Below are 12,621 nucleotides of genomic sequence, written 5' to 3' on the forward strand. Positions count from 1 at the left end.
TAACTCTCAAAACGATTAGCCACTATGCCTATGGAATCTCTATGAAATACAGAACGATGACGTCACGGTCAAGTTACCTACACTTTATAGTTCTTTCGGATTTATTAAATAGAAATTGTGTCTGAAAATAACTGCGATCTAGGTTTTTCTAATATTTTTCTGGTGCTTTATTTCGTGCATGGTGTAAAATAATTTATTTTAAATACAGGAAAGGAAACATCCCGGACCTATTGTCGTCTAGTACCCACAACACAAAACTTAATAATTATTGTGATTATTGTGCGACGAGGTTGATCCGTGTAAAGTTGTCGTTTACTATTTAATTATTTATCAATTATTTATTTACTCAATAAAAATATTGTATGTAATCACTGATCATGCAAGGCGCAAAGTTTTACGGTTTTGTTCTTAATTTAGATTAGAAAGTTTTACTAGTGTTATTATAATAATAATCATGAGCATCACTTTAGTTATTAGTAGGTAATTTATTAGTAACGATATTATAAAAGTTACGATAGATTAAAAGATATTGGCAATATACAGGTACCTTATAGGTACACAAAAATCTGTCTATTCGAATAAGCAAAACTGACCATTTAATTATAAATCTGGTCGGAGAAATAATGTTTAGAGGCCTTAATGGCGACAATAACTAATAATTTTAAAGCTTTTTTGTGATTTTAACAAAGCTAGACGCGTAATGTAATCGTTAGTGTAAGGTTTGAAATGAAAGATACAAAATGTAATAGTTTTAAGAATAAGACAATATTAATCATTGTAGTAACAGGTACAGTTAACATCATAAGTAACGGATCAGACTACGCGTCAAAAGCACGTATAGACATTCTGGTATTTAACAAAAATATATGAAGTGCCTGTATACGGAAAGATTAGACTGTTGCACATACTGAAATACGCAAACCGTAGAGATATTTCTCTATCTGGAATTCCAGGAAGGCATACCTATACTTTTGGAACGTTATTTCATCCGTTTTTATTGATGCTGACTCTACAAGTCTACAGTATTAGGGTGTACCTACTGACTTTTAAGTGAACTAGGGCTGTGACCAGCTCGATGTCATGGTCGTGACTTTGACTAGGTACTTGCCATGATAACTAGGTAACATAATACGCTATTAAAAGGATACAATTTATACTTTTATATAGGAAAGGAAATGTAAATATGTACCTATAGTAAAATGTAATTTTAATAAATAGTACATTTTTAGTTGAAGAAATCGCAGGCATCGATTTTTGATAATTTTGATTGACTAAACTAACCAGTACCTATTCTATGTTTATATTTTCCTTTATGTAGGTTGTACATTCAAGTACCTAACTTCTAAACAACTTTTAGGTAAGAAAAAATAGTCGTGAATAAATAGGTATTTTTTGTATATAGGTCAAATAACTATTAGTAACAGTTAAGGAGATGCGTTGTTCACAATATGCACACACTTTCTCTTAATAATAATGTTGTGTTAAGTTCATGTTGAACAACCTGCTTAGCAACATTCACTGCACTATACGCCAGAAGTTGTACTGTTTTAAGATTATTAAGATTTTTATCTAGTCTACAAGTCAATTATTACTTATATAACACTTTAAACTCTCGCGTTTTGTACACATATTTAATTACACAAACGGGTCTACGGGGTAAGGTAAAAACAATGAAATTATATCGCGGTAGACCCGTTTGTGTAATTAATTATTACTTAATTATTAAGTATTTGCTTTGTTAAATCGTGTGTGATAATGGAGTGCTTCCGAGCTTTGCTCTATTTTTAAGTCCACAAAGTGACATATATTATAAGGCTGTTTGCGCCAGTAGTTACCGCTTTATGAACCAAATATAAAATGTTCCTTTTTCATTGATTTTGTTGCTTACATTGTGTGGTATATTTAAAAGATATATTTAGTATTTCCATGTGTGGTTTTGGTGACAGATGGTTTGTTTTTCATTAAACTAGAATAATTCGATATGTGCTGATATTGCTTATTATTTTACTCAACACCTATGTTATTATGCCTTACATCATAATTACATCCATTTACAATACTCCCTATACATATTCCCACCTACGTAGAATTAAAATCACGTTACCCTATTTTAAATAATTCAGGAACTCGCTGTAAAAAGAAGAAAATAAAAAGAAAGACAAAAATTGTAGCCCAGAAATTTGGACCCGAAGAAATAATGATAGATCCTGAAGTACGTAGCTCCAAGCCTGACGACGGCGCTCGCCTCGACAGTTATGGCCATTTCGCCGTCCACACCACGCCTGGCCGCTGTAAGCTGTGCGTCCAAAAGATAACAACAGTAAAGTGCAACAAGTGTGAATATAGGTTGTGTTTCACTGCTAAAAGAAATTGCTTTCTTTTCTATCATATTAATGAGTAAATGTTTATATTCGTTTTTTATTACAAGCTTTTATTACAAGCTTTTATTTAGTTTCACCTGACCGTTGTCTGTCTGTCTGTCTGTCTGTGTGTAATCAAATCTTGCAAATTAAATTTGATCCACTTCCCGGTTTCCGATTGAGCTGAAATTTTGCATACATACGTAAGTCGGGTGACAATGCAATATTATGGTGTCATCGAGCTGATCTGATGATGGAGACCGGAGGTGGCCATAGGAACTATGTGATAAAACAACGAAACCTAATTGTGTTTGGGGTTTTTAGAATTGTCTCGATGAGCATTAGTTGCCTGTGGAAAGAAAAGTACAGTCAGCGATAAAAGCTTGTACCAAAAATGAAATTTTTGCCAAAAACTTATTTAGTTTGACCTGACCGTTGTCTGTCTGTCTGTCTGTCTATAATCAAATCTTGCAAGTTAAATTTGATCCACTTCCCAATTTCCGATTGAGCTGAAATTTTGCATACATACGTAAGTCGGGCGACAATGCAATATTATGGTGTCATGGAGCTGATCTGATGATGGCGACCGGAGGTGGCCATAGGAACTCTGTGATAAAACAACGAAACCTAATTGTGGTTGGGGTTTTTAGAATTGTCTCGATAAGTATTAGTTGCCTGCAGGGTTGGGCAGTATTTCAATTACATGTATTTGAAATACGTATTTGAAATACATTTTAGTATTTTGTATTTGTATTTCAAATACTACCTGGAAAAGTATTTTGTATTTGGTATTTCAAATACTGCACTCACATGTATTTTGTATTTTGTATTTCAAATACTTTAAGCTTCAAAATACATTTCTACAAGATACATTTTTTTATTAAATTCTTTGATCCTAAAATGGAACGTTTTTTTAAATATAATGTACGACTTGTACGAGGTACAAATATGTAGGTACAATGCGCGAGCTATTCTGCGCGGAACTTTTCGTCAACAGCCAGGGGATAGGGTCATTGCAGTAGTTTCCGTCCATGCTCTAGTTTTCGACCACTTGACAGATTAGCAAATAATATATTTCATGTTTAATTTACTATTTGCCAAATATAATTTTTATATGTAGACAGATATATTGTTTAGCTAAGGATTGAAATCAGTCCAAATTTGTGCAGCAATGTAGGTTTATTCCTATTCAAATTTCGTCAAGTGGAAGAAAACTAGAGCTGGACGAAAACAAGCACAATGACCCTATAAGTTTTTAGGAAAGGATATTCGTTAAAAACCGGCCAAGTGCGAGTCGGACTCGCGCACGAAGGGTTCCGTACCATAATGCAAAAAAACGGCAAAAAAAGACTGTCGTTGCTTAACTTCGGTCAAAAATCACGTTTGTTGTATGGGAGCCCCACTTAAATCTTTATTTTATTCTGTTTTTAGTATTTGTTGTTATAGCGCCAACAGAAATACATCATCTGTGAAAATTTCAACTGTCTAGCTATCACGGTTCGTGAGATACAGCCCGGTGACAGACGGACGGACGGACGGACGGACGGACAGCGGGATCTTAGTAATAGGGTCCCGTTTTACCCTTTGGGTACGGAAACCTAAAAAAGTAAATGATTAAACAAAAAAAAATTAAAAGTATTTTGTATTTTGTATTTGAAATACATTATTTTAAACACTGTAATTTGTATTTTGTATTTCAAATACCAGTCACCAAAGTAGTTTGTATTTGGTATTTCAAATACTTTTAAAAATGTATTTTGTAATTTGTATTTGAAATACGTGGAAGCCAGTATTTTGCCCAACCCTGGTTGCCTGTGGAAAGAAAAGTACAGTCAGGGATAAAAGCTTGTACCAAAAATGAAATTTTTGCCAAAAACTTATTGTTATTTAACATGCAATAAAATTTCAGTTTATAATCGTTATAATGTGTATTCAAAGTCAATCGGATTCGATATTTGGGGTCAGTATTTAATGAATGGGTGTATAAAAGTAGCAATTTACCATTTCAGTAGAATAGCTTAACATTTCAGCACGTCGACGAAAAAAACTGACGAAGAAAAGAAAGAAAAATAATCCGACTACTAAATGTCACAATCGTGACACGAGGCTTGTTTCGGTGACTGTCACTACCGTGGTTTTTAAACGCCAGCTCTTACCCGAAGACGGGACACGTCTCGATTGCCACGGACACTTCGCGATGCATACTTCCAAGGGTCGCTGTCGTTTGTGCAAGCGCAAACAAACGATTGTCATGTGCGTCAAATGCGAAGTTAGACTTTGTTTTGTACCTAAAAGGAATTGTTTTCTTTCGTACCATAACAATCAGTGATGGTTGCTGTAAATTATTGTATAAATATTTGAATAGAATAAAAAATATGTCTAAAGAAGAATTGCACTTGAATCACTTTACAACGCACAACAGATTTGTTACATTTTTCTTCCTCGTTTGCTCATGAAGTTATGACTGAGGGCCACGATTATATGGTTAAGAATGAATGTAAAAAATACAGTACTTACAGGGTTAGGCCTTCGAGCAACACGGAAGGGAGGCGGCATTCGTACTAATTCCCCTCTGCCTAGGTACAAGATCAAATGATCTAGCGCGGGTAATAAAACTAGTTGCGCTCGGATTTTCAACTAGACCGAGTCCAGACGCGCGCGTGAACACAGCAGCAGAAAAAATGCCTAATTGCTCGGTTTTTTGTTGTAAAAAGAGGTCAGGGATATCAAATTTACAAAAAGGTGTTACATTTCACATGTAATTTTTTTTTTACATATCATACGTTTAATTACATTTAAACACAATTATTATATTTTAGTCTCATGTAATTGTTGGATTTATCGATTTTGCTCGCCCAGTACAAATTGCGGATCGGTCGAGCGACAAATCCGACTTCTCATCTCTCAGAATACAATAAAACTCTTCGACGAAAATGTGTTAGTGTGCGTGTTGTGACACTTGTGACTCGTCCGTACACAAAAAGAGATCGAGGTTTGCAAGATTTGTCTTTGACGTGTGTCATTTTCTATGTATTTGTGTCGTCATTACAGATTGGATTTTGTATGTAAGTGTGTGAGAAGTGCGACTGTGTGCACCTTTCCCCCTGCGAAAAATGGCAGAAAGATTTGTACGGTAAGATATGAAAATGAAATGAAAAATGAAAAATTATTTATTTCCTTATTAAGCTTCTACAAATTGCCATCAGTGGTTGGGACTTCCTTTTAGGTGAGTGAACCTGTATCAGGGTGCCCCGCTCCTCCATAACTAAACAGTCTTGTTATTACTTATATTATAGGAAATGTTATACATATGAAAGTAACTTATTTTATTTATTAACTAATTATAACTAATATTGTAAATTATTTATTTTCTATTTTTATTTTAAAGAATGTTTTAGGTATTTATGCTATTATTTACTATTTTAACCTAATTAAATACTATGTTTATGACGAGGATATACGAGTATGAATGAATGTGTGTGTGTGTGTGTGTGTGTGTGTGTGTGTGTGTGTGTGTGTGTGTGTGTGTGTGTGTGTGCGCGCGCGTGTGTGTGTGTGTGTGTGTGTGTGTGTGTGTGGATTAGCGTATGAGTTCTGCCGATATGTTATGTTTAATTAATAATTTACACGGTACAGTAATGACTCTGTATCATCATAACTTAGTTGTTTCAGCCATTTAGTGAGTTCTATCTTACACTTATACAACAGTAGTGGATGGATATCAATTTGCTTGTTTACATTATTATATATGTATGCCGATCGAAGATATCGCTTGGGCTCCTCCCTTCCGACATGTCGGAAGCCGGTGTTGCTCGAAGGGTTGGACAGATTAAGTGTCCGAGTTTCAAATAGCCATAATATTAAAACAAATCTTCAGATGTTAAAATTATTTTAACTCACGTATTATTATACGGCCTGATTAAAATTTTATTAAATAAATAAGATACTTAAAAATACCAACCTAAAATTCCTCTGAGGTCTTACGGAAGTTACAACCCGAGCCTCAAAAGCTTTAATACTGTCGTAACAAAAAATGTTAATTGAGCACAACATTTGCAGAAGTGATAATGATCCCATCCCGCAAAGGCAAGCAAGACCTGCTCATGCTAGACGGCTACACCTACTCCTTGATGTTCAAGACATGGCGCGGGCTGAAGTACTACTGCTCGTCCAAGAAGTCGCAGGGCTGTCGCGCCACTGTGTACCGGCTTGCGAATGGTCAGGTCCAGCGACAGGACACCACACACTGCCATCCGCGACCGAACTATGTTTACAAAAATGGCAACTATTTTAAAATTTAAGATCAATACTAGTCACACGCTCTTGGCGATTGTAGTTACAGATATTTCCCACCTGTTAATAGTAACAGGTTGGACATAGGTCCAAACTAATTCTAGGGAGGAGCCCCCATAAAATATATCTCTGATATATCAAACGAAAATTACTGGCAACGCTTGATTTGCATACGCTGACAACTTGTGATTCAATGTGCTTCTTGATTAGAGTTTTTCAAATCTATATCGTTATCGTTCGGATATCGTTACTCTTATTTACCTTTGTGTGTATTGTGTGTATTCGTAAATATGAGTTTGTTTGTGTACTTGCAATTAATAATTAAGAGAGTAAAGCAAGCAAAGTTGTATTTATTGTAAGCTCCGTGATAACGGTATACTTTGCAAAAATATTTGTAGTAAAAAACCGTTCTAATTGCACTGCTTATTAAAAAATACTTTCAGATGTTGTGCTTCTACCTACGAAGTCCGGCAAAAAGTTTCTTCTCATGGTGGATGGGTACACATATTCCCAGGTGCACCACACCACCCATTACTTATGCTCGTCGAAGGCATTGGGGTGTAAAGCTCGCGTGCAGTACTTAGGTAACCTGCGCACGCGCCGCGTCTACACCGAGCACATACACCCGCCGCCCAAGTATATTTTCAAGAACGGGAGTTATTTCAAGATTTAACGATCGCGATGGACCGGTATACATCATAATTACCTGGACTTTTGTAAATTGTAGGACAGTTGTTCTTTAAAAAAATATTTTAGGTTTCGTACCTATATATAATATTTGCAATATATTTATTGGATTTTGGAACCAAAAATCATAGGTAACAAAATAGTTCTATTATATAAGTACCTAATAAAACCTTTTATAGGTACATATCGGGTACATTTTTATTCCAAAACAATCAAAACTTTCCAAATATAAAAAAGTTAAGAATCAAGTTAAAAATACTAAGGCTAGCAAGCTAAGTGTAAACATATAGTACTTATACCTACGAGTAAATGGTTACGCTGATATTTACTGCATTGAGTATGCGCCTGACCTGTAATCGCTATTTTTTTTCTTCATGTGCCGTCCTACTATTTTTGATATTATATTCACTTTTGCTACCCTAGATGTCACGCCTGGAACCAAACGTCGGCTATGGACGGAAAATATATTCGCCGAGGCTCGCACAAGAATATTCAATGGAGAGTCCATAAGAAAAGTTGCTCGTTCTTTTAAACTGAGTGAAGCGAGTCTTCGTAATCGTCTAAAGAAAGGAAAGCCAGCAATGTGTGCCGGTAAACCTATGACATTTAATTTTGATATGGAGAAAATCTTTTGTTTGTACGTCAAGGATATGGCTGGGCAAGACGGCCTAACTTCGATAAGATTACGAAAATTGGCTTACGAATTTGCTGTCACACATAATATAAAACATTCATTTAATAAACAAAACAATATGGCAGGGGTGACATGGGCTCGTGAATTCCTCCGAAGACATCCAGAGATCATTCGGGCGACGTGACTACCACAAGACAGACAGCTAATGCTAGTTAAAATAATTGAATAAAAAGGTTATTTTGATATGAATTTTATGTTTTGTTTATTTTGACGATATCGTGTCGCAGTGGGGGCATTAGCCACATAGCCTTTCAATGTAGGTAGTGAGAATTTGAAGAGTTGCTCGCTCATTTAAAATGAGTAAAGGCGGTCTTCGCAAATGCCTTAAGAGTGACCTGCATGCAACTTCTCTCGGTAAATATATGACGTTCTCTCCTGACATGGAAGAAGACTTTTGTACTTACGTCAAGGCAAAGCTGGTGACAACCGGACTTCGGCAAGGCTAAGAGAATTGCCTTATAAATTCGCTGAAATGCATAGCATCAAACATACATTTAACAAAGACAAAAAGTAGGCAGGGTATGAGTGGTTTCGAGAATTTCGCCGCAGACAGAGATTATTTTGCAAGTTCGTCCATACAACTTGAATAAGTGATGTGTCCTAAATTCTTCGTCTGTATATTATGCTAGGTGCAACGAGACTCGTCCATTACTAAAGTATTACAGCCATTACAGGTCACGGTGTTGTTATACAGATGTAAGTAGATTTCTGTAATAAAAATATAAATTGTTTTTATCATAATTTTTTCTTTCATGATTTGACTCAATCTCAAATGGTTTGCTGCTCTGAGCTCTCAGTTTATTCATAAACTACTGGAAATTTGTTCGACTTAAATGATTTCATAAGAAACTTTAACCATATAGAGACTTTTTGTTTAGAGTAATCAAGGGGACGCCCTGCTTGCCCGATATAGTAAAAGTCTACGCTTAAACGTCTTAAAGTAATGCCTTGTTGAAAAAAAGGGATGTAGAGAACAAGTCTACTGACAGCAAGCAACTCATTCAGCGCTAATCACGACACGGTGTCGAATACCGGGAAACCCATGTTATCGGCCACGACGTAGCGCTACCACCGTAGCTCAGAGGTGAATGTGTTGAATAGTAGTTTGTGTTACAAGGGATCAAAATGATATATTTCCGTCAAGGCGTACATTGAATCCTGAGCGTAATGAGGGATTCAAGTGTTAACGCCCAAGACGAAATAGTTTTGATACCGTGTGACACATACTGCTTTTCACATCAACTATGAGGAAATTGTTATGTTCCAAAATATGTATTACATATTTACCAAAAAAAAAATAGTATGCAAGAAAGAAAAAATCGTGTCCTAGAACAGAAAAGTACAACTTTGATCCCTCCTAGCAGGGAAGAAAAGTGCCACTTTGATCCCTCCTAGCGGGGAAGAAAAAGCCCTTTTTCGAATAGGTGATGTAAAAAAGAATATGCTAACCAGTCTATGTATGGTTTCCAGACGAAGTGATAATGATTCCGACGCGAAGCGGCAGCAAGTACCTACTGATGCTAGAAGGCTACACGTACTCGCAGATCAACGAAACTCCGCACTGGTGCTGCTCGTCGAAAATGCGTGGCTGCAAGGCTCGCCTGAGACGCAACGGTGACGTAGTTCTGCGCATACATACTGAACACACGCACCCGCCTCCTAAATATGTCGTAAGAAACGGACAGTATTTCAAGATTTAATTAAATTGTGGAATGATCTTGTAACGATGGTTTTAGTTAAAAGTTATTTCTTGTAATATTTTATTACTTTTGACAAAGTGTAAGACTATAATAAGTCGGTCGGATTAAAACATGTAGGTAATGTTTTACTGTGTACCTATTTATTTCTTTGTGTATATGTATAGGTATTACTGACTACAAATGCATAACTAGTTATATAAGGTTAATTATCATTAAGCCGTAGTCTTTAATTTAATGGTACATAAAATACAGAATCATTTATTGTAATTATATTTTGCAGATGTTCAATTCATACCAACGGAGAAAGGCAAATACATTCTGGTGCTACGTGGATACACGTACTCGCAGGTCGGCGGGCGTTTTTTCTACTGCTCGTCCAAACACATGGGCTGCCGCGCGCGTGTGCGCCTCTCCAGCGGCAAGCTGGTGGCCTCCGGCGACAAGCACAACCACGTGCCGCCGTCCCACGCGCGCTGCGGCAATGGCGCCTTCGTCCAACTGCGCCCCCGCGCGCTCCCTGCTCCCGCCTCCACTTCCACGGCCACCGCCACCTCCAGTCTCCTCGCCACAGCAGCTGCACTCCTTCCCTCCCCCCTCACGTCGCCCCGGGCATCATCCCTTGCCCTTCCCTTGAACTTCCCGAGAATACTCCCCAGAACCGATCTCTGGCTTCGACCCCCCAACCCTGAAGAAAAGAAAGATCAATAGAATTCAGCGCCCAAATGAACAATGATACGTGATACGTTGACATAGCCCAGAAACAAGCAGAATATGAATCCAGATATCGCTCAAAATCGCCTGGAATGGAGGAAACAGACAAGGAGAGCCGATCTCAGATGATGGGAAATGTCGCAGGCAGATGTCGATGATGATGACGTTGATAATGAGCAATAATTTACGACTATCCCCTAAGATAGTAGATAAGTCCAGTTATACATTAGGTACCATCAGTCGCAAAAGTGCATGGCGACTTTATGAATGAATTCATTCATAATTTCTCTATGCAATTTTGCAGCTCACTGTACAGATATGATTATTGTTGATATATTTAGACATAGCTTACTTTTAATTGTTGATCTCTAATTATCTCAAAATCTATGTATATTTCGAAAATTGTGCTAAGTATAAGCTACGCTTAGTGATACTTTTTACTCAACGCGATACGTAAATCGGTGATATTTTATATAATTATATTCGAAACGAGCCTTACTATAGTTACAAATCTGTTAGGATAAATTTATTATCTATTATTGTAGATTTATTTTATTTTAGTTATTCATTTTTATATATAATTATTTTAACCTAGAGCAGCTCTTACGAGAATTAAACGATTTTTGCTTTAGATCATGTTCTTTTCACTTTTTTACTACTTAAGTTGATTGTTAGTCAATTCAAACTGTAAATTTAAAATGTAGTAGACACATTTAAAAACTTTTTCTTTGTTGCAGGTAGCACTGCTAGGACTACGGGCGCCGAAAAAGACCCATTAGCTGGCTGCAATCAGAACAATTATCAAGTCCCTGTAACCCATGCCACTTCACAACAATCGACTAAACAACAAAATCATGTCACTTTACAAGCGGATAAATCCTTATTAGATACTCTTATTGCTAATCAGTCGAAAATGATGGGCCAGCTATCGGCAATTCAGTCTACTGTAACCAGTTTAAGAGTCACTGTCTCTAGACTTACATCATCTACGTCTGAAGAACAATCTTCTAATGAACGGGCTGCTACGTCTGTGCCACTTTTCCGAAGCCGTGAACCTGTTAAAAATGTGGAAGAATTAGCTGAGTTGGAAGCAAATTTAGGCAATGACGAGTTTTTCGCGCAGGTTGTTGCTGAAATGAGTGTTATTTGTGGTTCTAGTGGGACATGCAGGGGCCTCGCGGCTTGTCATAGACTTATTGACCATTTTATTACTCGTCAATGCCTCTTTCATTGTTCGTGGGCGGGAAACAGTAAAAGTGATATCCAAAAGGTTCCTTTCAAATGTTTTAAAAACTTTAGAAATTGTTTCCTTACACTTGTTAGAGAAACTGACTCAACCTTCACCGAGCATGACTGCGACAATTTTTTCAAAATTATTTTAAAAAATTCAAAGAAGCGTCTTCAATGTACAGGACAAAAAATGTCAGCGCCTAAAAAGCGAGCGAAGAAAAGCGACTGGAATTTAAAGAAGGAACTTATTGACCAAATCACTGGTGGTCATAATGTAATGGCAATTATAGAGGAAGATGTTGACAATTTTCGTAACATAAGTACAGTGGCAGACGATAACGAAGAAATTAACACAGAGGCCCCTGAGAATACTGAATAATATTTAAGTAGCATTTTCAGATCCTTTATGTAATTAATATTAGCACCCTTTTCAATATTGCGGTCATAATACTAGGTACTGGTAATACTGACTGGTATTTAATTTAAGATAAAGTATGTCATTAATTATGAGGTATATTAAAGTACCTATGTTGTAAGTTTACGTTGCAGTTTATATATTTTCGCCTAAAGGTAAATTAATTAATATTAATCGAGTTGGTTTATTGTCACAGATTACCTCGGTTATGTTTAACTTTTGTGTCCAAGTAAGTAATAAATACCTTACCACTACTGTATTCATGTTCAAACAACTAAAAAACACGAATGAATCGTATCAAATCCTGACTAACCCTCATCGTAAACCTTTTAGGGGTGGTGTTGTTACCGACGAGGTCAGGCAAGAAGTTCATGCTTATGGTAGACGGGTACACGTATTCGCAGGACCACCAGACCAGGCATTACCTGTGCTCGTCGAAGGCGAGCGGTTGCAAGGCGCGCGTGCAGTACCTGGGACACCGGCGAGTGAACCGTGTAAACACGGCCCATACGCACCCGGCACCGAACTATG

General features: G+C 36.9%; 2 protein-coding genes across 36 annotated transcripts in view; one reads left to right on the forward strand and one right to left on the reverse strand.

Annotated features, from left to right (window-relative positions):
* The window catches only part of LOC134806074 (AN1-type zinc finger protein 6), a 254,528-nt gene that overhangs the window by 212,596 nt on the left and 29,311 nt on the right, over positions 1-12,621 (reverse strand). The window lies entirely within an intron of this gene.
* The window catches only part of LOC134806060 (protein tramtrack, beta isoform), a 552,198-nt gene that overhangs the window by 74,033 nt on the left and 465,544 nt on the right, over positions 1-12,621 (forward strand). Inside the window, exons 5-6 of one of the 35 annotated variants that reach the window (XM_063779275.1) lie at positions 9,505-9,704; positions 10,015-11,075. The exons of 33 other annotated variants lie outside the window; for them this stretch is intronic. In XM_063779275.1, coding sequence (XP_063635345.1) covers positions 9,505-9,704; positions 10,015-10,368 — 554 coding nt within the window. In that variant the 3' untranslated portion in view covers positions 10,369-11,075. Of the gene's footprint in view, positions 1-9,504; positions 9,705-10,014; positions 11,076-12,621 lie in introns of those variants that run through there. One more of the 35 variants, XM_063779277.1, reaches the window with a different exon arrangement.

The sequence above is a fragment of the Cydia splendana genome, chromosome 2 (assembly GCF_910591565.1).
Source record: "Cydia splendana chromosome 2, ilCydSple1.2, whole genome shotgun sequence".
NCBI lineage: Eukaryota > Metazoa > Arthropoda > Insecta > Lepidoptera > Tortricidae > Cydia > Cydia splendana.